Raw genomic sequence first — 25,544 nt, forward strand, 5'->3', positions numbered from 1 at the left:
TGTTTTTATATCGATACATCGATTCATTTCGATGTTTAATATTTTCGATGTCAATGTTGTGTAACATCGATGTTCCATCACTAAAAAAGGACAGAGATATATTCGTATTCTTTTCTATCTCATGCATCTCTTTCGCGAACAACTTTCGCAAAGCTATTGTGCGTTGACCTTTATGGTATACTGTCTCACATCACATATGGGGTGTTTTCGTGAGTTTTTTATTTAATGATTTAAAAAATCTTTTAATTAATTGAACATGCATTCAACAAAGATGCAAATTAGTATTTCATTTTTCATCACGAAAAAGGAGAAGAAAAAGTAAGTTTAATTGATTTTTTTTAGGTTAAATTTTTTCATTTTTCTATTTCAGCAAAAAAATGTTTTTGTCGAAAAATATAATAAGGAAAAAAAAATGATACACGGAGAGAAATCTGGTGCGATTTACGCATGAGCATGTCCTTAGGAATATAGTAACAGACGCTTTCAAGCAAAAATCCTAAGTGAGCGAGGTATTATTGCATGAGTCTCACCTGATATTCAGATGGAATCTTATGGTTTTTGCTTGGAAGTGTCCATGCTATATTCCTATGGACATGCTCATGCGTAAATCGCACCAGATTTCTCTCCGTGTAGGACCATAGGACTATTAAAATTTTTCCTAAGTAAAGTTATATTAAAAATTTATTGAATTTAATTTTTTAACTACAACAAAAATGACTAAAATGAAGAAACATGCATAGGTATATATATATATAATGTTTATTTTTTAGTATAAAGTTTTTTAAAACTTTGCTTTTAGAAAACAAAATTTTTTTAAGCACACTTTAAGTTCGAAACATAATTGTTAATTAAATTGTCACGTTTAACTTGAAATTCACGTGGACAACTAGTTACATTTCCACTCGATGAACACTCAATTCTTATTTTTATAAAGCTGTAAATAAAATATAATTAATTATAATATTGTACATATATTTACATTATTATTATTATTATTAATATTATTAAATAAATACTATTTTCTCAATTTGAAGTAGTGAGAATTCGTTCACTAATTATTTTTAGTAAAATATTACTGTTTTATTTACTATAAAGTTGTATTGAAAAATTGACTGAAAATTTCCTAGTAGAAATTTTCACTAATTTAAATTAGTGAACGAATTCTCACTAAATCAGATTTAAAGAGTTTGAAGAAAAGAAGAAAAAAATTGGAACTATCAATAAATAAATAATATAATATATTTACTTGCACTCTTGGTGTGAATGAGTCATTCCCAGTGTCAAGAAGAGTTTACCAGTAGATATATTTTTATTTTTTCGATAATGAGCTAACTGACATTTATGGACTTTATCTTTTCCATTAAAGCAGTTCTGATTGGCCTGATGCTGCTTGACTGAAAAAATTATTGATATTTTAACCTACTGTCCATCCTGAATTTCATTAACATTTCACCCCAAAAATCGAACATTTTCTTTAAATAACAAATAGTGTTAAATAAAATTGTAATTTTATTAAATGAAAATTCAGTTAAATTAGTTTAAATATATACAAATTGCAGTCTAGAAAAGACTATTTTTAACACTTCAAAAAAAAATTTTTTGGCATTATTTAAAATTATTAAAATAATTGTTTAAAATCATTGTAACCGCATTCTTACACGGAAAGAAAATAAAAATCAAATTTTATAAAAGCATTTTCAAATTTTGTAAAAGTATTTTCAAGTCGTGGAAATTATTGTAAAAAGCAAAATTTCTATATAAGAAATACTAATCTTTAATAAACTCTTATAAACATTATACAGGATTTAATAAAATTTAGTAGCATTTAATAATAATGAATCAAATACCTTCTACCAATTTTTATTATAATTACTGTAAATTTCATAAAAGTTTATTAAAGATTAGTATTTCTTATATGGAAATTTCGCTTTTTTCAATATTATCCACGACTTGAAAATACTTTTACAAAATTTGATATTTATTTTCTTTCCGTGTACTCCACCGCCCAGTAAAAAAGGATTTTTTGAGATAGCAGTTCGGACAATTGAGCAAGCCGTTTGCTCAATTGTCTAAAATGCATTCGGACAATTGGAGTGTTTGTTCAATTGTCCAATGCATTATACCCAATCATCCGCAATATTTCTCGTGTCTAAAAAGCTGCTAAAATAATATGAAAAACTATTGAAACATTGAAAAAACGGTAGAAAATGCATAATTCTTTATATATACAGATAAAGAAAGTATAAAAATACATCGATCGAGGAAAAGGAAAGAGTTTTCCGAAAAATCACTTCTTAACTGACAGTATACTGCTGTACTTGACATTTTATGGGTAAAGAAGAGAAGATTATGATAATGAGTGACACTTCATTATCGACTCTCAATATTTGTCGAATGGTAAAATATAATAGTAGATTTCTGTCTGATTTTTTAAAAAAGGAATAATTATTGAATTAATTGAATTAAAAATTTTCTTACTTTTATATTTCATTTATTGTTATGTTTTTATTATATGTTTATATTTTTTTAGTACTAATTTAAATATTTTTATTTAAATTTTAATTAAATTAATTAAATTAGAAATTAGTTTAATTATTTAAAATTCTTTAGTACATAAGTATAATTATAATTATATATTATTATTAATTAATAATATTATATTAATATTATTTATATTATGTATTATAATATATATAATTATACATCAAATACATAAAATTTTAAAAATTGTTAGAAATAAAAAATATATATATTATATATAATTTAAGAATGAATAGAAATATCATTATATTTTACCATTCGACAAATATTGAGAGTCGATAATGAAGTGTCACTCATTATCATAATCTTCTCTTCTTTACCCATAAAATGTCAGGTACAGCAGTATACTGTCAGTTAAGAAGTGATTTTTCGGAAAACTCTTTCCTTTTCCTCGATTGAGGTATTTTTATACTTTCTTTTTCTGTATATATCAAGAATTATGCATTTTCTACCGTTTTTTCAATGTTTCAATAGTTTTTCATATTATTTTAGCAGCTTCTTAGACACGAGAAATATTGCGGATGATTGGGCATAATGCATTGGACAATTGAACAAACACTCCAATTAGTGTTCTAAAGACAGTAAATTACGTCAAGAAGAGAAAGAAGATTACGGTAATTTACCGGTAAATTACCGGATCGTTTTTTCTCTGAGAATTTATGAGAATTTTTACTTGTACTTTTATCCTTGTCTGACACGTGCGTTGTCATGACAACGTGTATGACGAGGATAAAAGTACAGACATACCCAAGTAGCACGATATATCAACCAGATGTCACGGTGATATCACCGGGGAATGTCACCGTGACATCAGGAAAATGTCAAAATGTCCGCCTTACGGTGATATCACACGGTGACATCGAGGTGATATCATGGTGACATCAAGGTGATATCACAGTGATATCACAGTGATATCACATTCATATCACGGTGATATCATGTTGATATTTTACAGAGACTTAAAATTTTTAAAAAATTATTATTATTTTTTTATTATTATTATTATTTTTATTATTTTTTTTATTTATTATTATTTTTTAAATTATTAAAAATTTTAAGTCCCTGTAAAATATCAACATGATATCACGGTGATATCACCATGATATCACGGTGATATCACCATGATATCACCGTGATATGAATGTGATATCACTGTGATATCACCATGATATCACCTCGATGTCACCGTGTGATATCACCGTAAGGCGGACATTTTGACATTTTCCTGATGTCACGGTGACATTCCCCGGTGATATCACCGTGACATCTGGTTGATATATCGTGCTACTTGGGTATGTTCCTGACTGTACAATTATTATTATAATGAAAAATATCTTTGTTACAATATATAATATATATATTAATATATTAATATTGATATAATATTACATTATTATATTGAATCAGGTACATTTATATGCCTGCACTTTTATCCTTGTCTAACACACATGTTGTCATGACGACGCACGTGTTAGACAATGATAAAAGTGCAGGCATATATACCCGACTGTCATCTTGTCAGTAAGAACACAGAGAAAATGAGGGTGCAGTCCCATGGAGCAGATTAGCAGATTAGACGTTGACCAATAAAAAAACAGTCTCTAACGGAAATGCAAAATTTGCCGCGAGAGACTAACTTTTGATTGGCTGAAATCTTTTCTCCTAATCTGCTCCATGGGACTGCACCCTTACAGTCTATTATATTCATTGTTCAAATTATTCATTTAATAACATGTCGGTCGTTTATTTATAACTTACATACTATAAAAATACATATTTAGATTTAAAAAAGGCAATTATCAATCACTTAAATGAATATTCTCATAAATTCTCTTTTTTTCGGTAATTTACCGCAATTTTCTTTCTTACCTTCTCAGGTTTCAATTTTACCGAGAATTTTAAAACACTAACTCCAATTGTCCGAATGCATTTTAGACAATTGAGCAAACGGCTTGCTCAATTGTCCGAACTGCTATCTCAAAAAATCGTTCTTTACTGGGCGTCTAACAAAATTCAACTTTTTTCTTACCTACAAAAAAATACAACATTTTCGGAAACTAGGACCAAAAAAAAAAATTACCCGTGTCTGGCCGTTTTGCTAGATCTAGTCGTTTGTGATTTTTAGGGGTGAAAACAACCCCTAAATGAAAAGTGACAAGATATCTTTTAAAAATTATCAATTTTTTACAAAACTTGGTATCTGGGGGTTTTCTGAGTCGTTGATTATTAATCTGATGTCAGATTTTCAAAATTCAAAATGGCGGATTCAATATGGCGGTCAACATTTTAAGAAGTTATTAATTTTTTATAAAATTTAGTATCTACGGGTTTCTGGGGTCGCTGATGTCGAATCTGAAGTTACATTTTCAAAATTCAAAATGGCGGAAATAAAATAAAAAATTAATAACTTTTTAAAAATTTGACCGCCATATTGGATCCGCCATTTTAAATTTTGGAAATCTGACAACAGATTAATAATCAACGACTCAGAAAACCCCCAGATACCAAGTTTTATAAAATATTAATAATTTTTAAAAGATATCTTGTCACTTTTCATTTAGGGGTTGTTTTCACCCCTAAAAACCACAAACGACTTGATCTAGCAAAATAGCCAGACACGGGTATTTTTTTTGGGTTCTAGTTTCCAAAAATTATGGATTTTTTTGTGGGTCAAGAATCGTGTCGAACAGTGCTCTGGTTGGTAAAAGCGGAACAAAAACTTTACGTTCAATGATTATAAATTTTTTAAAAATAATAGCGACATCAATAAATACATTTTTTTAAAAACTAATTTATTATATAAATTTACCAATATCATAGTGAAAGCACAAATTTCTTGTAATATTTTGATAAATAGTTTCCAAATCAGCTTCGTTTGGCTGACTATTATTATCAAAACAAGGCAATATTTCATTAACTAAATCTTTAATCTTCTTTTGATGATTAGAATCTGTACAATTTCCAGTAAAATCGTCACGAAGATTGTTTGTTATTTTACGTGCTTCAGTTAGCCTATGATTTTGATTCTTGCAAGCCTGCTTAAATTCAGTAAAGGTCATATTATGAAATCCAATTTTTTTTATAGTTGCAAACGAAACATAGCCTGCAAATAATCAGAGTAATTATATTATTACAATTTGCCCTCGTCTTCTCTATTTTTAATCATAAATATAATATACTTGTAACGTTAAGGATTCTATACAGCCATAGAATCTTTGATTATGTTATAAATAAATAAATAATTAGTATATATTTACCATTAACAATTATAACAATTAACAGAATTATTTTCAAATACTTCATGTTTTTTTTCAATTTTTTTCAGAATCTTTATTAACGAATTTAGTATATACTAAATGAAAATAATGATAACCTTGTTTTATATCCCAGGTGAAAAAATTAACGTTACTAATGTTACTAACGTTAGTACCTATAAAAAAAATTAAGAGTTTCTAAAATATATTTTCACAGAAACTTTGCCACTATTTTCCCATTACCACTTTCACTTTCACTTAAATTTTTTCTAATTCTCATTCGCATTTCCATTCTCACTTCTACTCTTTCTAATTCTCATTCCCACTTCACTTCCACTTTGTCTAATTTTCATTCCCATTTCCACTTTTTTATATTCATTGCTATACTTCCACTTTTTCTAATTTTCATTCCCATTCCTATTTCCACTTCCAGTTTTTTTTTTCATTGCCACTGCCACTTTTTCTAATTTTCATTCTCATTCCTATTTCCACTTGTTTCAATTTTCATTCCCATTTTATCTCTCACTTTTTTATTTTCATTACAACTTTTTTATATTTTCACTCCCACTTCCATTCCTAATTTTTTAAATTTCCATTATCACTTTCACTTTTTCTAATTTCCATCCATGGTAATTAAAAAAAGTGGAAATGGTTAGGTAAATAGAAATTGGAAAGAGTTTTAGTCGAAATGGCAACAGCTAATGAAAATTAGAAGTGGAAAAAATGGGAGTAGAAGTGGGAATGAAAATTAGAAAAAAGGAAGTGGGAATAAAAATTAGAAAAAGTGGAAGTGGAAGTGGTAATGAAAATAAAAAAGTGAAAATGGGAATGAAAATTAGAAAAAGTGAATGTGGAAGTGAAAGTGGAAATGAGGATTAGAAAGAGTGGAAGTGGGAATGGAAGTGCGAATGAGAATTAGAAAAAGTGGAAGTGAAAGTGGTAATGTAAATAAAAAAGTGAAAGTGAAAATGGGCATGAAAATTATAAAAAGTGGAAGTGGAAATGGGAATGAGAATTAGAAAAAGTGAAAGTGGAAACGGTAATGAAAATAAAAAAGTTTTCTTCAAAAATACAATTTAGAAACATTTTCTTAATTTTTTTATAGGTATTAACGTTAGTAACGTTAGTAATGTTAATTTTTCTACCTGGGATAAATGTTAGCTGTTAACACTATATAAATTTTTCATTTTTATTGTATATTTCTTCATAAAACTATAGTTAAATTTGTTTTAATTATCAAAAAAATGTTATGCATTATAATATTATCACCTTCGTACGTGAAAAACATTGTAAATTTGAACGATTCTTTGCATACTTGCTTTTCTGTTGCTCCGATATTTCTGTAATCTTTGTGTCTGAAATCAAGGTTAAGAAGCATAAAAAAATTTCACATATTGTAATTTCATCGAATTGTTCCATGCGATAAACACTGCGTTTCTTCCGTTCTTTGACATACGTGTCCATAATATGATTTTATTATTAATAAATTGTTTTACTCGGCTGAAAAAACTTGTACAAGAAAATGTACAAGTTTTTGTACATGTTCATTAACGAACTTGTACATTTTCTTGTACATGTTCGAGTAATGTTCTTGAACAAGTTCAGCATCCGGAATTGAGTCATGTTCTTTAAAAATGAAATTTATTAAATACTGAATCTCGTTATAAAAAATTCTGGACTTGTCAAATTTTTATTAAATTATTATTCAATTAAAAGTAACATAATTAGAAAAACTTTTGGAACATTTATCAACGTATGTTTATGGCTTTTATAATTAATTAATTAATTAATTAATTAAATTTACCGAGATGTAAGGTGGACATTTAAATCGTCAATTTGTAATTTGATAAATTAATTTATGAATTAAAGTATTTGCATTTTATAATAAATATTTATAATTATTTGTCAATAATAATATAAATTATTTATAATAATTCTAAATAAATTTCTTGCATTCTTTAAATCAAAATTTTTTATACAAATTGTAAATAATAAATAAATAATAAATAATAATAATAATAGTAGTAAATAAATTTAATTAATTAATTAATTAATTAATGATAAAAGCCATAAACATACGTTGATAAATGTTCAAAAAGTTTTTCTAATTATATTACTTTTAATTGAATAATAATTTAATAAAAAATTGACAAGTCCAGAATTTTTTATAACGAGATTCAGTATTTAATAAATTTCATTTTTAAAGAATTACCTTAAATCGTTTTATATAGCTGCTAGTTTCACAAATAATATTAATATTAACATTGCAATATTATTTCAATGCCCTTTTAATTATGACACTAATTTAATAATAGAATTTAAAAATATTTCGTTGAAAACATTTTTAAATTTTCCCGCCATTCGTGTCAACTGATGACGACAAGGCTTGCAGCTTATAAAGACCCAAAAGTTACCCACCTTCAGGTTGTTGGTTAGGTTAGTGGTTAGGGTTCTTGGCTGTTGTGTTGCGCGTCCGGGTTCAATCCCCAGCTCCTCCAAATTTATTTCCGAAAATTGCGCCGTTAATGTTAGGGAAAAATAAAAGAAAGCGCAATAAGGGAAAAATAAATTTTTTTAATTTTACTTTTATTTAATAAATATTATAAAACATTTATAATAAACTTACCTCATAAAATTCACTGAAAACTTGTATTTTAATTTTACAGGAAATTTGTCTATATATCTTTAGAGTACTTTCCGGAGATAGTTTTAAAGAAATTCACAAAGCAAATTTCTGTAAAACTCAAAATTCAATATTTCCTAAACTTTTATTCACAATTTTTCGGCAAACTTAATCGGATAACTATCCTGAACTTCGCACCGCGAGTTATAAAACCGAGGACATATAGAGCTCGCATGAACTTCCCCTGAAGCTCCCCAACTTAGTTTCTGAACTTAACACGGGGAACTCCCCGCGAACTCCCTGCGAAAAACGGTGCTGTCTGGGATATGTTTTCTGCACTTAATTGTCTTCTTTTGAAAGAAGAAAAAAGTTTTTTGTTGAGCGTACAGCACTGATTTGCATAATACGTCTTTATTGTTCGCACACTTCACTACAACGTATGTGAAAAGTTCGCTGACATTGCTAACAAATACTTACATACAAAGACAGATGGATATAGTGTGATAAAACAAAATAAACGCGATGGCGCAACCCTGACTACTCTCCCCTATATTTTGTAATTTTTACATTAAAAAGACTATTTCATTATTATTATTTTTTTACAAATAATTGAAGTATTTACATGATCTCTATAAAACTATTTTTATACATATTTAAATCTAAAAAAAGAGACACATTACAGTTCAAAAAGATTTTATTTCTCAACCGTGATTTCAATAATTTTTAATGAAATAAAATTCATGAAGTACACAATAAAAAAAATTTTAGGCACACTTTAAATTTGATGCATACTTTTCAATTATATTGTCACGTTGAATTTTAAGTTGAGGAGCACAATCAGTTTCATTTCTATTCGATAAACACGCCATTTTAAGTTTGATAAAGCTGTAAATAAAATAATTTATTGTAATATAAATAGCTCTATCAAAAAATAGGTATTATACTTATATTTATTTTTAAACCATATTATAAAAACTTGTTCTATAGTCAAAATATAATGAAGTATGATGTAAAAATCATTTGCAAGATGATTGAATAAAATGAGTTGCGCTACAGAAATGTAGACATATATTATTTAACTCGTATAATAATGAAAAATTATGTACAGAAAAAATTTGTAATTGTTACAAAATCATTCATTATAATCTTACGAGTCTCTTCAAAATTTTTCTAGATTATATTATGAGTTAAACATATATATTGTAAAAGAAATCAGTATCGTACAAGCAGGCGCATGACGTTCTTTCAACACATATTATAAATTAATAATATATAACACTTACTTGCACTCTTGATGTGAATGAGTCATTGCCAATGTCGAGAAGAGTTTGTTAAATTCGGGTCTAAAGGTTTTAAAATTTTTATACAAACATGGATAGGCTAAATCATCTGTTTTAAAACAATTCTCATTTTTCCTTTTAAAGTTGACTAAAAAAAAATTGATATTCTAATATAATGTTTAATTATATATATATATATATATATATATATGTGTGTTTTTTACGTTTTCAGCAACAAATTTGTATAGTGAATCATAGAACCTTCATGGTCTGTCATTTACATATTTTGCAATATAATCAATAATTATTTATATTTTTTGTTAAATAAAATCTAGATTTATTAATTTAGTGAATATGAAACAGTGAAGAAAGTTCCATTTGGAATTTGTCTTTTTTTAAGCAATAAACACATTCATTGATTAGAAAAAGACAAAGTCAAATATCTGAAAAGGGATCTATTTCACCATTGAGATAAATACAGATATTTATTTTTCCTCCCTATTAAAAAAATATACATGTATAAAACCCATTTTATGTGATTACCATATTCATAGTGAATGCATAATTTTGTCGTAATCTCTTTGTAAATTGTTTTTAATTCAGCTTCGTTTGGCTGACTATTTTTATCCAAACAAGGCAATATTTCATTAACTAAATCTTTAATCTTTTTTTGATGATTAGAATCTGTACAATTTCCAGTAAAATCGTCACGAAGTTTGTTTGTTATTTTACGTGCTTCAGTTAGTCTATGATTTTTATTTTTGCAAGCCTGCTTAAATTCAGTAAAGGTCATATTATGAAATCCCATTTTTTCTTTAGTTGCAAGCGAAACATAGTCTGCAAATAATAAGAATAATTATTAGCCCTGTAAATGGTTTAAATCTTAAAAAATAATAAAACTAAAATTTGTTCCTAAAAATTTTTTTAAACCTAATAAAATTTTGAAAGAAATGGCGCACTTTGACAAAGAGAATACGTTAATTTTTCAATTAGATATCTAACAAGGAACACTACTCAGGTGTACCTCATCGATTTCACTCATCTTGTGATATGTTTGTAGTTCTTTGAAGAATATTCGACACGACAAGATGAGCGAAATCGGTAAGGTACACCTGGGTAGTGTTCCTTGTAAGAGAAACACAAATTTTCAGTGTTTTTATACTTTTTTTTATTTCTCTGTCAAAAATTAATATTTTTTAAAGTTCTTGGACTCATTGGAATGCTATATTTGATTCATTTGCATTGATATATTCTCTGAATTCGTGATAAAATATAAATTTTGAGGTTAGAAAAGTTTGTTTACTACATTTTACATTTTAACTTTATTAAACAATATGCAGTATGCATGTTATTAAAAAAGATAAGCGCGGTGAAACTAGCGAGCCGCCAGCCGGCAGACAGCAGACAAAACCATAGGCGTCGACACTACACTAAACGCCACCACTAGCAAATCGGGCAGCAACGTATAAATAAAAATAAAAACAGTTCTAATGATTCACACATTACATTATGATACTACATGAACATAAATATGATAATATGATTAATATAATATGATTATTAATTATAAAATATGATTAATTAACAAACAATTTACACTTACATAATCAAACAATAATAATTAATGAAAAAATATTGTCTGCTACAAGCGGCTGTGGCTGCTGACTATTAATTTTTCCCAAAAAAATTCTTGCGTATATAAAACTTGTTAATAAACATTCCTAGAAGATTTTCCAAAAAGAAAATCAAAAATTCATTGAAAAATAAATTTTTTGAGTCGGTGTTAGTGAAAAAAAACCAAAAAAACGACTGTCTGCTACAAGCGGCTGGGGCTGATGGCTATTAATTTTTCAAAAAAAAATTCTTGCATATATAAAACTTGTTAATAAACATTCCTAGAAGATTTTCCAAAAAGAAAATCAAAAATTCATTGAAAAATAAATTTTTTGTGACGGTTTAAGTGAAAAAAAATCAAAAAAACCAAAAAAACGACTGTCTGCTACAAGCGGCTGGGGCTGCTGGCTATTAATTTTTCCCAAAAAAATTCTTGCGTATATAAAACTTGTTAATAAACATTCCTAGAAGATTTTCCAAAAAGAAAATCAAAAATTCATTGAAAAATAAATTTTTTGAGTCGGTTTTAGTGAAAAAAAACCAAAAAAACGACTGTCTGCTACAAGCGGCTGGGGCTGCTGGCTATTAATTTTTCCCAAAAAAATTCTTGCGTATATAAAACTTGTTAATAAACATTCCTAGAAGATTTTCCAAAAAGAAAATCAAAAATTCATTGAAAAATAAATTTTTTGTGTCGGTTTAAGTGAAAAAAAATCAAAAAAACCAAAAAAACGACTGTCTGCTACAAGCGGCTGTGGCTGCTGACTATTAATTTTTCCCAAAAAAATTCTTGCGTATATAAAACTTGTTAATAAACATTCCTAGAAGATTTTCCAAAAAGAAAATCAAAAATTCATTGAAAAATAAATTTTTTGAGTCGGTTTTAGTGAAAAAAAACCAAAAAAAACGACTGTCTGCTACAAGCGGCTGGGGCTGCTGGCTATTAATTTTTCAAAAAAAAATTCTTGCGTATATAAAACTTGTTAATAAACATTCCTAGAAGATTTTCCAAAAAGAAAATCAAAAATTCATTGAAAAATAAATTTTTTGTGACGGTTTAAGTGAAAAAAAACCAAAAAAACGACTGTCTGCTACAAGCGGCTGGGGCTGCTGGCTATTAATTTTTCCCAAAAAAATTCTTGCGTATATAAAACTTGTTAATAAACATTCCTAGAAGATTTTCCAAAAAGAAAATCAAAAATTCATTGAAAAATAAATTTTTTGAGTCGGTTTTAGTGAAAAAAAACCAAAAAAACGACTGTCTGCTACAAGCGGCTGGGGCTGCTGGCTATTAATTTTTCAAAAAAAAATTCTTGCGTATATAAAACTTGTTAATAAACATTCCTAGAAGATTTTCCAAAAAGAAAATCAAAAATTCATTGAAAAATAAATTTTTTGTGACGGTTTAAGTGAAAAAAAATCAAAAAAACCAAAAAAACGACTGTCTGCTACAAGCGGCTGGGGCTGCTGGCTATTAATTTTTCAAAAAAAAATTCTTGCGTATATAAAACTTGTTAATAAACATTCCTAGAAGATTTTCCAAAAAGAAAATCAAAAATTCATTGAAAAATAAATTTTTTGAGTCGGTTTAAGTGAAAAAAAATCAAAAAAACGACTGTCTGCTACAAGCGGCTGGGGCTGCTGGCTATTAATTTTTCAAAAAAAAATTCTTGCGTATATAAAACTTGTTAATAAACATTCCTAGAAGATTTTCCAAAAAGAAAATCAAAAATTCATTGAAAAATAAATTTTTTGTGTCGGTTTAAGTGAAAAAAAATCAAAAAAACCAAAAAAACGACTGTCTGCTACAAGCGGCTGTGGCTGCTGACTATTAATTTTTCCCAAAAAAATTCTTGCGTATATAAAACTTGTTAATAAACATTCCTAGAAGATTTTCCAAAAAGAAAATCAAAAATTCATTGAAAAATAAATTTTTTGAGTCGGTTTTAGTGAAAAAAAACCAAAAAAACGACTGTCTGCTACAAGCGGCTGGGGCTGCTGGCTATTAATTTTTCAAAAAAAAATTCTTGCGTATATAAAACTTGTTAATAAACATTCCTAGAAGATTTTCCAAAAAGAAAATCAAAAATTCATTGAAAAATAAATTTTTTGTGACGGTTTAAGTGAAAAAAAATCAAAAAAACCAAAAAAACGACTGTCTGCTACAAGCGGCTGGGGCTGCTGGCTATTAATTTTTCCCAAAAAAATTCTTGCGTATATAAAACTTGTTAATAAACATTCCTAGAAGATTTTCCAAAAAGAAAATCAAAAATTCATTGAAAAATAAATTTTTTGAGTCGGTTTTAGTGAAAAAAAACCAAAAAAACGACTGTCTGCTACAAGCGGCTGGGGCTGCTGGCTATTAATTTTTCAAAAAAAAATTCTTGCGTATATAAAACTTGTTAATAAACATTCCTAGAAGATTTTCCAAAAAGAAAATCAAAAATTCATTGAAAAATAAATTTTTTGGGTCGGTTTAAGTGAAAAAAAATCAAAAAAACCAAAAAAACGACTGTCTGCTACAAGCGGCTGGGGCTGCTGACTATTAATTTTTCCCAAAAAAATTCTTGCGTATATAAAACTTGTTAATAAACATTCCAAGAAGATTTTCCAAAAAGAAAATCAAAAATTCATTGAAAAATAAATTTTTTGAGTCGGTTTTAGTGAAAAAAAAACCAAAAAAAACGACTGTCTGCTACAAGCGGCTGGGGCTGCTGACTATTAATTTTTCAAAAAAAAATTCTTGCGTATATAAAACTTGTTAATAAACATTACCAGAAGATTTACCAACAAGAAAATCAAAAATTCATTGAAAAATAAATTTTTTGAGTCGGTTTTAGTGAAAAAAAACGACTGTCTGCTACAAGCGGCTGGGGCTGCTGGCTATTAATTTTTCAAAAAAAAATTCTTGCGTATATAAAACTTGTTAATAAACATTACCAGAAGATTTACCAACAAGAAAATCAAAAATTCATTGAAAAATAAATTTTTTGAGTCGGTTTTAGTGAAAAAAAACGACTGTCTGCTACAAGCGGCTGGGGCTGCTGGCTATTAATTTTTCAAAAAAAAATTCTTGCGTATATAAAACTTGTTAATAAACATTCCTAGAAGATTTTCCAAAAAGAAAATCAAAAATTCATTGAAAAATAAATTTTTTGAGTCGGTTTAAGTGAAAAAAAATCAAAAAAACGACTGTCTGCTACAAGCGGCTGGGGCTGCTGGCTATTAATTTTTCAAAAAAAAATTCTTGCGTATATAAAACTTGTTAATAAACATTCCTAGAAGATTTTCCAAAAAGAAAATCAAAAATTCATTGAAAAATAAATTTTTTGAGTCGGTTTTAGTGAAAAAAAAACCAAAAAAACGACTGTCTGCTACAAGCGGCTGGGGCTGCTGGCTATTAATTTAAAAAAAAAAAATTCTTGCAAATATAAAACTTGTTAATAAACATTCATAGAAGATTTTCCAACAAGAAAAATAAAAATTCATTGAAAAATAAATTTTTTGAGTCGGTATTAGTGAAAAAAAAACCAAAAAAAACGACTGTCTGCTACAAGCGGCTGGGGCTGCTGACTATTAATTTTTCAAAAAAAAATTCTTGCGTATATAAAACTTGTTAATAAACATTCCTAGAAGATTTTCCAAAAAGAAAATCAAAAATTCATTGAAAAATAAATTTTTTGAGTCGGTTTTAGTGAAAAAAAATCAAAAAAACAGCAGCCCCAGCCGCTTGTAGCAGACAGTCGTTTTTTTGGTTTTTTTTTCACTAAAACCGACTCAAAAAATTTATTTTTCAATGAATTTTTGATTTTCTTTTTGGAAAATCTTCTAGGAATGTTTATTAACAAGTTTTATATACGCAAGAATTTTTTTTTGAAAAATTAATAGCCAGCAGCCCCAGCCGCTTGTAGCAGACAGTCGTTTTTTTGGTTTTTTTGATTTTTTTTCACTTAAACCGACACAAAAAATTTATTTTTCAATGAATTTTTGATTTTCTTTTTGGAAAATCTTCTAGGAATGTTTATTAACAAGTTTTATATACGCAAGAATTTTTTTTTGAAAAATTAATAGCCAGCAGCCCCAGCCGCTTGTAGCAGACAGTCGTTTTTTTGGTTTTTTTGATTTTTTTTCACTTAAACCGACACAAAAAATTTATTTTTCAATGAATTTTTGATTTTCTTTTTGGAAAATCTTCTAGGAATGTTTATTAACAAGTTTTATATACGCAAGAATTTTTTTTTGAAAAATTAATAGCCAGCAGCCCCAGCCGCTTGTAGCAGACAGTCGTTTTTTTGGTTTTTTTTCACTAAAACCGACTCAAAAAATTTATTTTTCAATGAATTTTTGATTTTCTTGTTGGTAAATCTTCTGGTAATGTTTATTAACAAGTTTTATATACGCAAGAATTTTTTTTTGAAAAATTAATAGTCAGCAGCCCCAGCCGCTTGTAGCAGACAGTCGTTTTTTTTGGTTATTTTTTCACTAAAACCGACTCAAAAAATTTATTTTTCAATGAATTTTTGATTTTCTTTTTGGAAAATCTTCTAGGAATGTTTATTAACAAGTTTTATATACGCAAGAATTTTTTTGGGAAAAATTAATAGCCAGCAGCCCCAGCCGCTTGTAGCAGACAGTCGTTTTTTTGGTTTTTTTGATTTTTTTTCACTTAAACCGACACAAAAAATTTATTTTTCAATGAATTTTTGATTTTCTTTTTGGAAAATCTTCTAGGAATGTTTATTAACAAGTTTTATATACGCAAGAATTTTTTTGGGAAAAATTAATAGCCAGCAGCCCCAGCCGCTTGTAGCAGACAGTCGTTTTTTTGATTTTTTTTCACTTAAACCGACTCAAAAAATTTATTTTTCAATGAATTTTTGATTTTCTTTTTGGAAAATCTTCTAGGAATGTTTGTTAACAAGTTTTATATACGCAAGAATTTTTTTTTGAAAAATTAATAGCCAGCAGCCCCAGCCGCTTGTAGCAGACAGTCGTTTTTTTGGTTTTTTTGATTTTTTTTCACTTAAACCGACACAAAAAATTTATTTTTCAATGAATTTTTGATTTTCTTTTTGGAAAATCTTCTAGGAATGTTTATTAACAAGTTTTATATACGCAAGAATTTTTTTTTGAAAAATTAATAGCCAGCAGCCCCAGCCGCTTGTAGCAGACAGTCGTTTTTTTGGTTTTTTTTCACTAAAACCGACTCAAAAAATTTATTTTTCAATGAATTTTTGATTTTCTTGTTGGTAAATCTTCTGGTAATGTTTATTAACAAGTTTTATATACGCAAGAATTTTTTTTTGAAAAATTAATAGTCAGCAGCCCCAGCCGCTTGTAGCAGACAGTCGTTTTTTTTGGTTATTTTTTCACTAAAACCGACTCAAAAAATTTATTTTTCAATGAATTTTTGATTTTCTTTTTGGAAAATCTTCTAGGAATGTTTATTAACAAGTTTTATATACGCAAGAATTTTTTTGGGAAAAATTAATAGCCAGCAGCCCCAGCCGCTTGTAGCAGACAGTCGTTTTTTTGGTTTTTTTGATTTTTTTTCACTTAAACCGACACAAAAAATTTATTTTTCAATGAATTTTTGATTTTCTTTTTGGAAAATCTTCTAGGAATGTTTATTAACAAGTTTTATATACGCAAGAATTTTTTTGGGAAAAATTAATAGCCAGCAGCCCCAGCCGCTTGTAGCAGACAGTCGTTTTTTTGATTTTTTTTCACTTAAACCGACTCAAAAAATTTATTTTTCAATGAATTTTTGATTTTCTTTTTGGAAAATCTTCTAGGAATGTTTGTTAACAAGTTTTATATACGCAAGAATTTTTTTTTGAAAAATTAATAGCCAGCAGCCCCAGCCGCTTGTAGCAGACAGTCGTTTTTTTGGTTTTTTTTCACTAAAACCGACTCAAAAAATTTATTTTTCAATGAATTTTTGATTTTCTTGTTGGTAAATCTTCTGGTAATGTTTATTAACAAGTTTTATATACGCAAGAATTTTTTTTTGAAAAATTAATAGTCAGCAGCCCCAGCCGCTTGTAGCAGACAGTCGTTTTTTTTGGTTATTTTTTCACTAAAACCGACTCAAAAAATTTATTTTTCAATGAATTTTTGATTTTCTTTTTGGAAAATCTTCTAGGAATGTTTATTAACAAGTTTTATAATTGCAAGAATTTTTTTGGGAAAAATTAATAGCCAGCAGCCCCAGCCGCTTGTAGCAGACAGTCGTTTTTTTGGTTTTTTTTTCACTAAAACCGACTCAAAAAATTTATTTTTCAATGAATTTTTGATTTTCTTTTTGGAAAATCTTCTAGGAATGTTTATTAACAAGTTTTATATACGCAAGAATTTTTTTTTGAAAAATTAATAGCCAGCAGCCCCAGCCGCTTGTAGCAGACAGTCGTTTTTTTGATTTTTTTTCACTTAAACCGACTCAAAAAATTTATTTTTCAATGAATTTTTGATTTTCTTTTTGGAAAATCTTCTAGGAATGTTTATTAACAAGTTTTATATACGCAAGAATTTTTTTGGGAAAAATTAATAGCCAGCAGCCCCGGCCGCTTGTAGCAGACAGTCGTTTTTTTGGTTTTTTTTTCACTAAAACCGACTCAAAAAATTTATTTTTCAATGAATTTTTGATTTTCTTGTTGGAAAATCTTCTAGGAATGTTTATTAACAAGTTTTATACTTGCAAGAATTTTTTTGGGAAAAATTAATAGCCAGCAGCCCCAGCCGCTTGTAGCAGACAGTCGTTTTTTTTGTTTTTTTTGATTTTTTTTCACTTAAATCGACTCAAAAAATTTATTTTTCAATGAATTTTTGATTTTCTTTTTGGAAAATCTTCTAGGAATGTTTATTAACAAGTTTTATATACGCAAGAATTTTTTTTTGAAAAATTAATAGCCAGCAGCCCCAGCCGCTTGTAGCAGACAGTCGTTTTTTTGGTTTTTTTTCACTAAAACCGACTCAAAAAATTTATTTTTCAATGAATTTTTGATTTTCTTTTTGGAAAATCTTCTAGGAATGTTTATTAACAAGTTTTATATACGCAAGAATTGTTTTGGGAAAAATTAATAGCCAGCAGCCCCAGCCGCTTGTAGCAGACAGTCGTTTTTTTGGTTTTTTTGATTTTTTTTCACTTAAACCGACACAAAAAATTTATTTTTCAATGAATTTTTGATTTTTTTTTTGGAAAATCTTCTAGGAATGTTTATTAACAAGTTTTATATACGCAAGAATTTTTTTGGGAAAAATTAATAGCCAGCAGCCCCAGCCGCTTGTAGCAGACAGTCGTTTTTTTGGTTTTTTTGATTTTTTTTCACTTAAACCGACACAAAAAATTTATTTTTCAATGAATTTTTGATTTTCTTTTTGGAAAATCTTCTAGGAATGTTTATTAACAAGTTTTATATACGCAAGAATTTTTTTTTGAAAAATTAATAGCCAGCAGCCCCAGCCGCTTGTAGCAGACAGTCGTTTTTTTGATTTTTTTTCACTTAAACCGACTCAAAAAATTTATTTTTCAATGAATTTTTGATTTTCTTTTTGGAAAATCTTCTAGGAATGTTTATTAACAAGTTTTATATACGCAAGAATTTTTTTTTGAAAAATTAATAGCCAGCAGCCCCAGCCGCTTGTAGCAGACAGTCGTTTTTTTGGTTTTTTTTCACTAAAACCGACTCAAAAAATTTATTTTTCAATGAATTTTTGATTTTCTTTTTGGAAAATCTTCTAGGAATGTTTATTAACAAGTTTTATATACGCAAGAATTTTTTTGGGAAAAATTAATAGCCAGCAGCCCCAGCCGCTTGTAGCAGACAGTCGTTTTTTTGGTTTTTTTGATTTTTTTTCACTTAAACCGACACAAAAAATTTATTTTTCAATGAATTTTTGATTTTCTTTTTGGAAAATCTTCTAGGAATGTTTATTAACAAGTTTTATATACGCAAGAATTTTTTTGGGAAAAATTAATAGTCAGCAGCCACAGCCGCTTGTAGCAGACAATATTTTTTCATTAATTATTATTGTTTGATTATGTAAGTGTAAATTGTTTGTTAATTAATCATATTTTATAATTAATAATCATATTATATTAATCATATTATTATATTTATGTTCATGTAGTATCATAATGTAATGTGTGAATCATTAGAACTGTTTTTATTTTTATTTATACGTTGCTGCCCGATTTGCTAGTGGTGGCGTTTAGTGTAGTGTCGACGCCTATGGTTTTGTCTGCTGTCTGCCGGCTGGCGGCTCGCTAGTTTCACCGCGCTAAAAAGATATAAAATATATATTTTAAGTGGGAATTACCGCAGCAGTAAAAGATTTCAAGTTAGTAAACAAACACCCCTAACCTCAAAATTTATATTTTATCACGAATTCAGAGAATCTATCAATGCAATTGAATCAAATATATAACAAAATTAATTATCAACACACATTTTAATTTTATTATATGTCAACAAGCGTTTTCCGTGTTTAAAGTATGAATAAAATTGATAAAAGTGGAAACAAATTTTCTTCCCCGTAAGAATAACATTGTGTCGTCTGTTTGTTGTCTCTCCAGACCTCTGACGTCATATCTTGAACTCGAAATATCTCGATGAACTGACACAGCCTAATATGCACAAAAAATTCAGTTACTACCCAACTCTGCTTTCGTGCAACAATACAGACGTTGAGTTGTAATTTCCCAGTTCTGATTATTTACGCACTGTCGTCAGCTGTCAGTTATATTAGTCAAAGATATTTTTATTAATAGACAATAATTATAGGAAAAATATTTCCACATGCAATTACTTATTTATAAAAAATTTGTGGATTTAATAAGTTAAGTGTAAAATTACTAATATTTTTATTAAAATTAGACAGTTTACTCAAATATGACATCCATTTTTCTAGTAATATTTTAGTAACATTTTTATCCATCACAAATTTATCCTTTAACCCTGTATCCTAAGGCTGCAGTCCCATGGCAGCGTTTTGCGTTGCGTTTTGTCACTAGACCATGAGTGTAAAAGAGATGCAGATATATGTTTGCTATGTTTACACTCAGGGTCTAGTGACAAAACGCAACGCAAAACGCTGCCATGGGACTGCAGCCTAACGACTTTTATCCTCTATCTTTACAACTTTTTACCCACCTTTTTTCTGTGAAAGCAGAGGTCGCTCATTTCCCGACGGTAGTCTACTTGTATGTACCTTTATAAAGGTTCTATACTGCCATAAGATCTTTGATTATGTTATATAAGTAAATAAATAATTAGTATATATGCTTACCATTAACAATTATAACAATTAACAGAATTATTTTCAAATACTTCATGTTTTTTTAATTTTTTTCAGAAACAATATAAACGAACTTGGAAACATGTAACATTGGTTATATTATATGAGAATAGTGAAAACCTCATATATAGGTGTTAGCTGATAACACTATATAAATTTTTCATTTTTTATTGTATATTTCTTCATAAAACTATAGTTAAATTTGTTTTAATTATCTAAAAAAAATTTTATACATAATATGTTATCACCTTCGTACGTGTATAAGTTATAAATTTCAACGACTCTTTGCATATATACTTGGTTTTCTTTTGATCCAATATTTCTATCATCTTTGTGTCTGAAATTACGAAGTTGACAAACATAAAAACATCACGTGCTTTCACGAATCATATATTATTCTTTATATACGCTGCGTTTTTAAGTTCTCTGACATAACTGTCCATATTATGATTATTATTATTAATAAACTGTTTTATTTTTCATTCGACAAATTTTTCTTTTAAAAATTGTTTATCGCGAAACGTTGAAAAAAATTTTTTAGACAAAAAAATTATAATAAATTGAACAGAAAGATATTTTATTTTTAAATCTAAAAAAAAGGAGACACACATTATAGCTCAAAAAGTTTTTATTTCTCAACCGTGATTTTAATAATTTTTAAAGGAAAAAAAATTCATAAAGTACACAATAAAAAAAATTTTTAGGCACACTTTAAATTTAATTCATACTTTTCAATTAAATTTTCACGTTGGATTTGAAGTTGAGGAGCACAATCAGTTACATTCCTATTTGAAAAACACGCCAGTTTGACTTTGAGAAAGCTGTAAATAAAATAATTGATTGTAATATAAATAACTCATCGGTAATTCTGAATAGCTAGCTATTAAGAATATTATAATATGGTTCAAAAATAATTATAAGTAGGGGAGGATGGGGCATGAATAGTTAGGTAAGACGTTTTTGAATCTAGCGACCAAACCTGAATTTGTATCTGCAAACAAGTAGTATTTTTGGAAAGCCTGGTTATTTGGCTAAAATTTTGCTATACAGTATTTTGCTGTAGACTGCAATCCCTACGAGATACGAATGAAAATGTAAAAAAAAATTATAGTTAAAAAAATCCGAATGCTAAAAATGTCATAGAAAATCAGTAAATTTTCGTTTTCTTTATTTTATTGGATTTAGACTATTCAATATTGATATATCAAGTATTAACAACATGTTTTGAACATTTTCTCAATATCAATTATTGCATTAAAATTCGTCTGAACTAGAATCTGAGGTTTAACCAATTTTCTTCAGATGATCACCAATTTCTTGGTCAATAAGCTTAGTTTTCCGTATATAATTACGCACCATTATGTATATCATCCTAAAAAGAACAATTAAACCTTTTTTTTATAATTTGCAGTCGCATTAGCAGGATTTTATCGAGCCGTAATAGCTCTAACTATCCTTGCCCCATAAGCCAATATTTCAGTTGTTTTCTAAATTTTAAGGAACGACGTGAATTAATTTGAAAATAAATACGATATTCGTGTTCAGCAGGAAATTCCACTCTGGAAAACACTTACGTAAATATATATTCGGAAGCACTAATATAGAAAACAATATGATAAACACTACGTTGACATTTTAGCAAAACAGACTTTTTACAAAAATAAACTCCTGATTTCGCAAATGGTGGCAGATTGACTTCCAATTTTTACTATCATCTATTGGTGTTAAGACGCAAATATACCATGAATGACGCAATTTTTGAGAAAGCCGTCTAAGCATAACAGCAACTAACTATCCTTGCCCCATCCTCCCCCTCTCTTAATTTGAATCAGTGAAATTTTACTGGTGAAATAGCTAGAAGTCGGTTACTGAATCATTTAGTGAAATTTTCACTGAAAATCACTCATATATCACTGATTTCCAGTGAAAATTTCACTAAATGAATCAGTCAATCTGTATTATCGGTAATAGGTAAAACAGATTGACTGATTCATTTAGTAACCGACTTCTATCTATTTCACCAGTGAAATTTCACTGATTCAAATTAAGAGAGCCTATACCTATTTTTTTATAGAGCTCTATACAAAAAATAGGTATATTTATTATTATTTTTGAACCATATTATAATAACTTATTCTATTGTCAAAATATAATAAAGTATGATATATAAAATTCATTTGCAAGATGACTGAATAAAATGATTATTGAACTGAAGAATAGTAGACATACATATTTAACGCGTGTGATACAGTGAAAAAAAAATTTATTTGATTCACATAATCGGTTACTTGACTATTATCAAATAAATATTTATTTGTATCATATAATTATTATTTGTATCATATATTATTATTTGAGTCAATTAAATCGTATTCGGTTTAAATACAGAAATTATTGCTTTAAAATACAGTTTATTTAATTCAAATAAAAATTATTTGGTTCAAGTAAATATTTATTTGATAATAGTCAAGTAACCGATTATTTGAATCAAATAAATTTTTTTTCAGTGTTTATAGTCTAGAAAAATTATATAGAAAAAATGTTTAATTGATACAAAATCATTATTTATAATCTTACGAGTCTCTTCAAAATTTTTCTAGATTATATTATGAGTTCAACATATATTGTAAAGAAAATCAGTCGTATATTTTATAAATTAATAAATAATATAATACTTACTTGCACTCTTCATGTGTATGAGTCATTGCCAATGTCGAGAAGAGTTTGTTAAATTTGGGTCTAAAGGTTATAAAATTTTTAAGCAAACATGGATGGGCTAAAGTATCTGTTTTAAAACAATTCTCATTTTTCTTCTTAAAATTGGCTAAAAAAAATTGATATTTTAATATAATGTGACATATATTTATGTATGTGACGTGCTCTGAAGAAAGGAACCCAAGCAGCATCTTTGTGTATTCTTACCCCAATTTTATGAACATTAACCTTTTATAATCTATTGCTTGTTAGGTCCCTTTCTTCAGAGCGTGTCACACATAATGCAAAATATGTTAATTTATTTATACATAAAAATCAAATATCCTAAAATTCGCTATACATTTGGGTTTTTCAAATTAATAAACACATAATAGATATGTTGTTCTTCTCTCTATTAAAAAAAATACGTATAAAAATCATTTTATGCAATTACCAAATTCATAGTGAATGCATAATTTTGTCGTAATCTCTCTATAAATTGATTCCAATTCAGTTTCGTTTGGCTGTTCATCACTATCCAAACAAGGCAATATTTCATTAACTAAATCTTTAATCTTTTTTTGATGATTAAAATCTGTACAATTTCCTGTAAAATTGTTACGAAGATTATTTGATATATCACGTGCTTCAGTTAGCATATGACCCTTCAATTTGCAAAACAATTTCAATTCAGTATAAGTTATGTTATGAAATTCTTCTTTCTCGGCGGTTGCATACGAAATATAGCCTGCAATTAATATAAGAGCAATTTATATTATTATACATATTATACATTAGAATATCGAATATAATTATTTCTTATATAAGTATAAAAATTTATTGGTGTGGTTTTCATCTTAATATTATATATTATAATTTTTCAAAATAAATTGTATATACTTACCAATAACAATACCAACTAATAAAAGAATAGCTTTCAAATACTTCATGTTTTTCAAATATTTGTTTTTCAGAATCAATATTGACAAATTTGTAAACGCGTATAATATTATAGTTACAACAAAAATGATGAAAACTTTATGAATTTCCTTGTATTTATATGTTCAAAGACAAGAATAATTAATTTTTAAATTTTATCATATGTCTGTGTAAACTATATAGTTAAATTCGTTTTATTTAAGTATCTAAATAAAAATTAAGCATATATAATGAGTAAGAATTTCTGAAATGTTCCACCCAAAAGCAAATAAATTTCTATTTAACTGAACTTTTATAAAGCAGATTTTCTAATACAACGAATTTTTAAATAATACAATTTCCAATTAACAAAATTTATGTCTAGCATAATTTTCATAAAAAATAATTTTTATTTACCAGAATTGTTCTCTTATCGAAATTTAATAGAATTTATATATAACAAAATTCTTATTTAACAAAACTTTTATTAATGAAAGTTTCTGTTGGACCTAATTTTCATTTAACTGAATTGTCATTTAACAAAAATTCTATTTATCTTAATATTTAAATGAGAATATTCTTATTTCACCGAAATTAAATTTGACCGAACTTTCACTTGTCCGAATTATTAATTTATAGATAGGGCGTTGTCCGCAGTGGCGAGACAGCCTGTGTGGCGAGACATTAGGATATTTCAGACAGCTGAACTGACTGTGCTTGCACTTCTGGCCTGAAAGACAAGTTTTATTGTGCTTTAACTTTTCAATATGATGCATACGTTTTTGATGTACGAAATATCGCTATACTGTTAATAACAGTTTCAAGATATTTTAAAAGTTTTATTTCCCATCGGTATAAGTGATAATATATAAAAATTTCCGGAATTTTCTGAAAGGTTAAATATTTTGAGTCTTTAGTATTTAAGTTTCCTTCAAAATTTCCAGAGCACTATGAATTATTGTTCGATGCATAGGATTGTACATCGTCATTACCGAAAAATGCTGTTTCCGCATTGGCGAGACACTTGTTGTCGGCAGTGCTTTTTATATCTAATAATATTGTACATGTCCTAATGAATTTGATATAATTTTTGTACGTTTTGTCGACAATATTTTTCATAACTATAGTTTAAATTGAAAAAAGATGAACAGGAAGAAAAGCTTATTTGTTTTTAATAACTGTGACATGGATTAGCGGCTCACAATCAGAAAAATATTTGCCTGTATTTTTATGATTGAATGAAACAATATTATGATTTAAAGGCATCAATTATTATACTCTTTCTCTTTGATTCCTTTGTTTTTTGTTACGTTTGAACGATGA

At 27.6% G+C, this 25,544-nt stretch overlaps 2 protein-coding genes across 6 annotated transcripts; both read right to left on the minus strand.

Annotated features, from left to right (window-relative positions):
- Positions 1 to 663: 663 nt before the first annotated feature.
- Positions 664 to 20,796, minus strand: LOC127286297 (uncharacterized). 5 transcript variants are annotated; one of them, XM_051312678.1, is made up of 5 exons: positions 6,941 to 7,322; positions 5,799 to 5,893; positions 5,351 to 5,644; positions 1,247 to 1,394; positions 664 to 934 (listed from the first exon to the last, which is right to left on the minus strand). In XM_051312678.1, exons 2-5 carry the CDS (start codon positions 5,842 to 5,844, stop codon positions 814 to 816), a joined length of 609 nt encoding a protein of 202 aa, XP_051168635.1. In that variant the 5' UTR covers positions 5,845 to 5,893; positions 6,941 to 7,322; the 3' UTR covers positions 664 to 813. The 5 variants fall into 5 exon arrangements, with proteins under 5 accessions (XP_051168635.1, XP_051168636.1, XP_051168638.1 ...); XM_051312679.1 differs by lacking the exons at positions 5,799 to 5,893; positions 6,941 to 7,322 and adding an exon at positions 20,601 to 20,796; XM_051312681.1 differs by lacking the exons at positions 5,799 to 5,893; positions 6,941 to 7,322 and adding an exon at positions 5,915 to 6,805.
- A 423-nt stretch (positions 20,797 to 21,219) lies between these two features.
- LOC127286299 (uncharacterized) lies at positions 21,220 to 24,504 on the minus strand. Its single transcript, XM_051312683.1, has 4 exons — positions 24,208 to 24,504; positions 23,758 to 24,051; positions 23,289 to 23,433; positions 21,220 to 21,430 (listed from the first exon to the last, which is right to left on the minus strand). The coding sequence occupies exons 1-4, from the start codon at positions 24,251 to 24,253 to the stop codon at positions 21,310 to 21,312; spliced, it is 606 nt and encodes a 201-aa protein (XP_051168640.1). The 5' UTR covers positions 24,254 to 24,504; the 3' UTR covers positions 21,220 to 21,309.
- Between the last annotated feature and the right edge of the window lie 1,040 nt (positions 24,505 to 25,544).

Source organism: Leptopilina boulardi, unplaced genomic scaffold (genome assembly GCF_019393585.1).
Source record: "Leptopilina boulardi isolate dan_hultmark-lab unplaced genomic scaffold, ZJU_Lbou_2.1 LbouV2_352, whole genome shotgun sequence".
NCBI classification, from domain to species: domain Eukaryota; kingdom Metazoa; phylum Arthropoda; class Insecta; order Hymenoptera; family Figitidae; genus Leptopilina; species Leptopilina boulardi.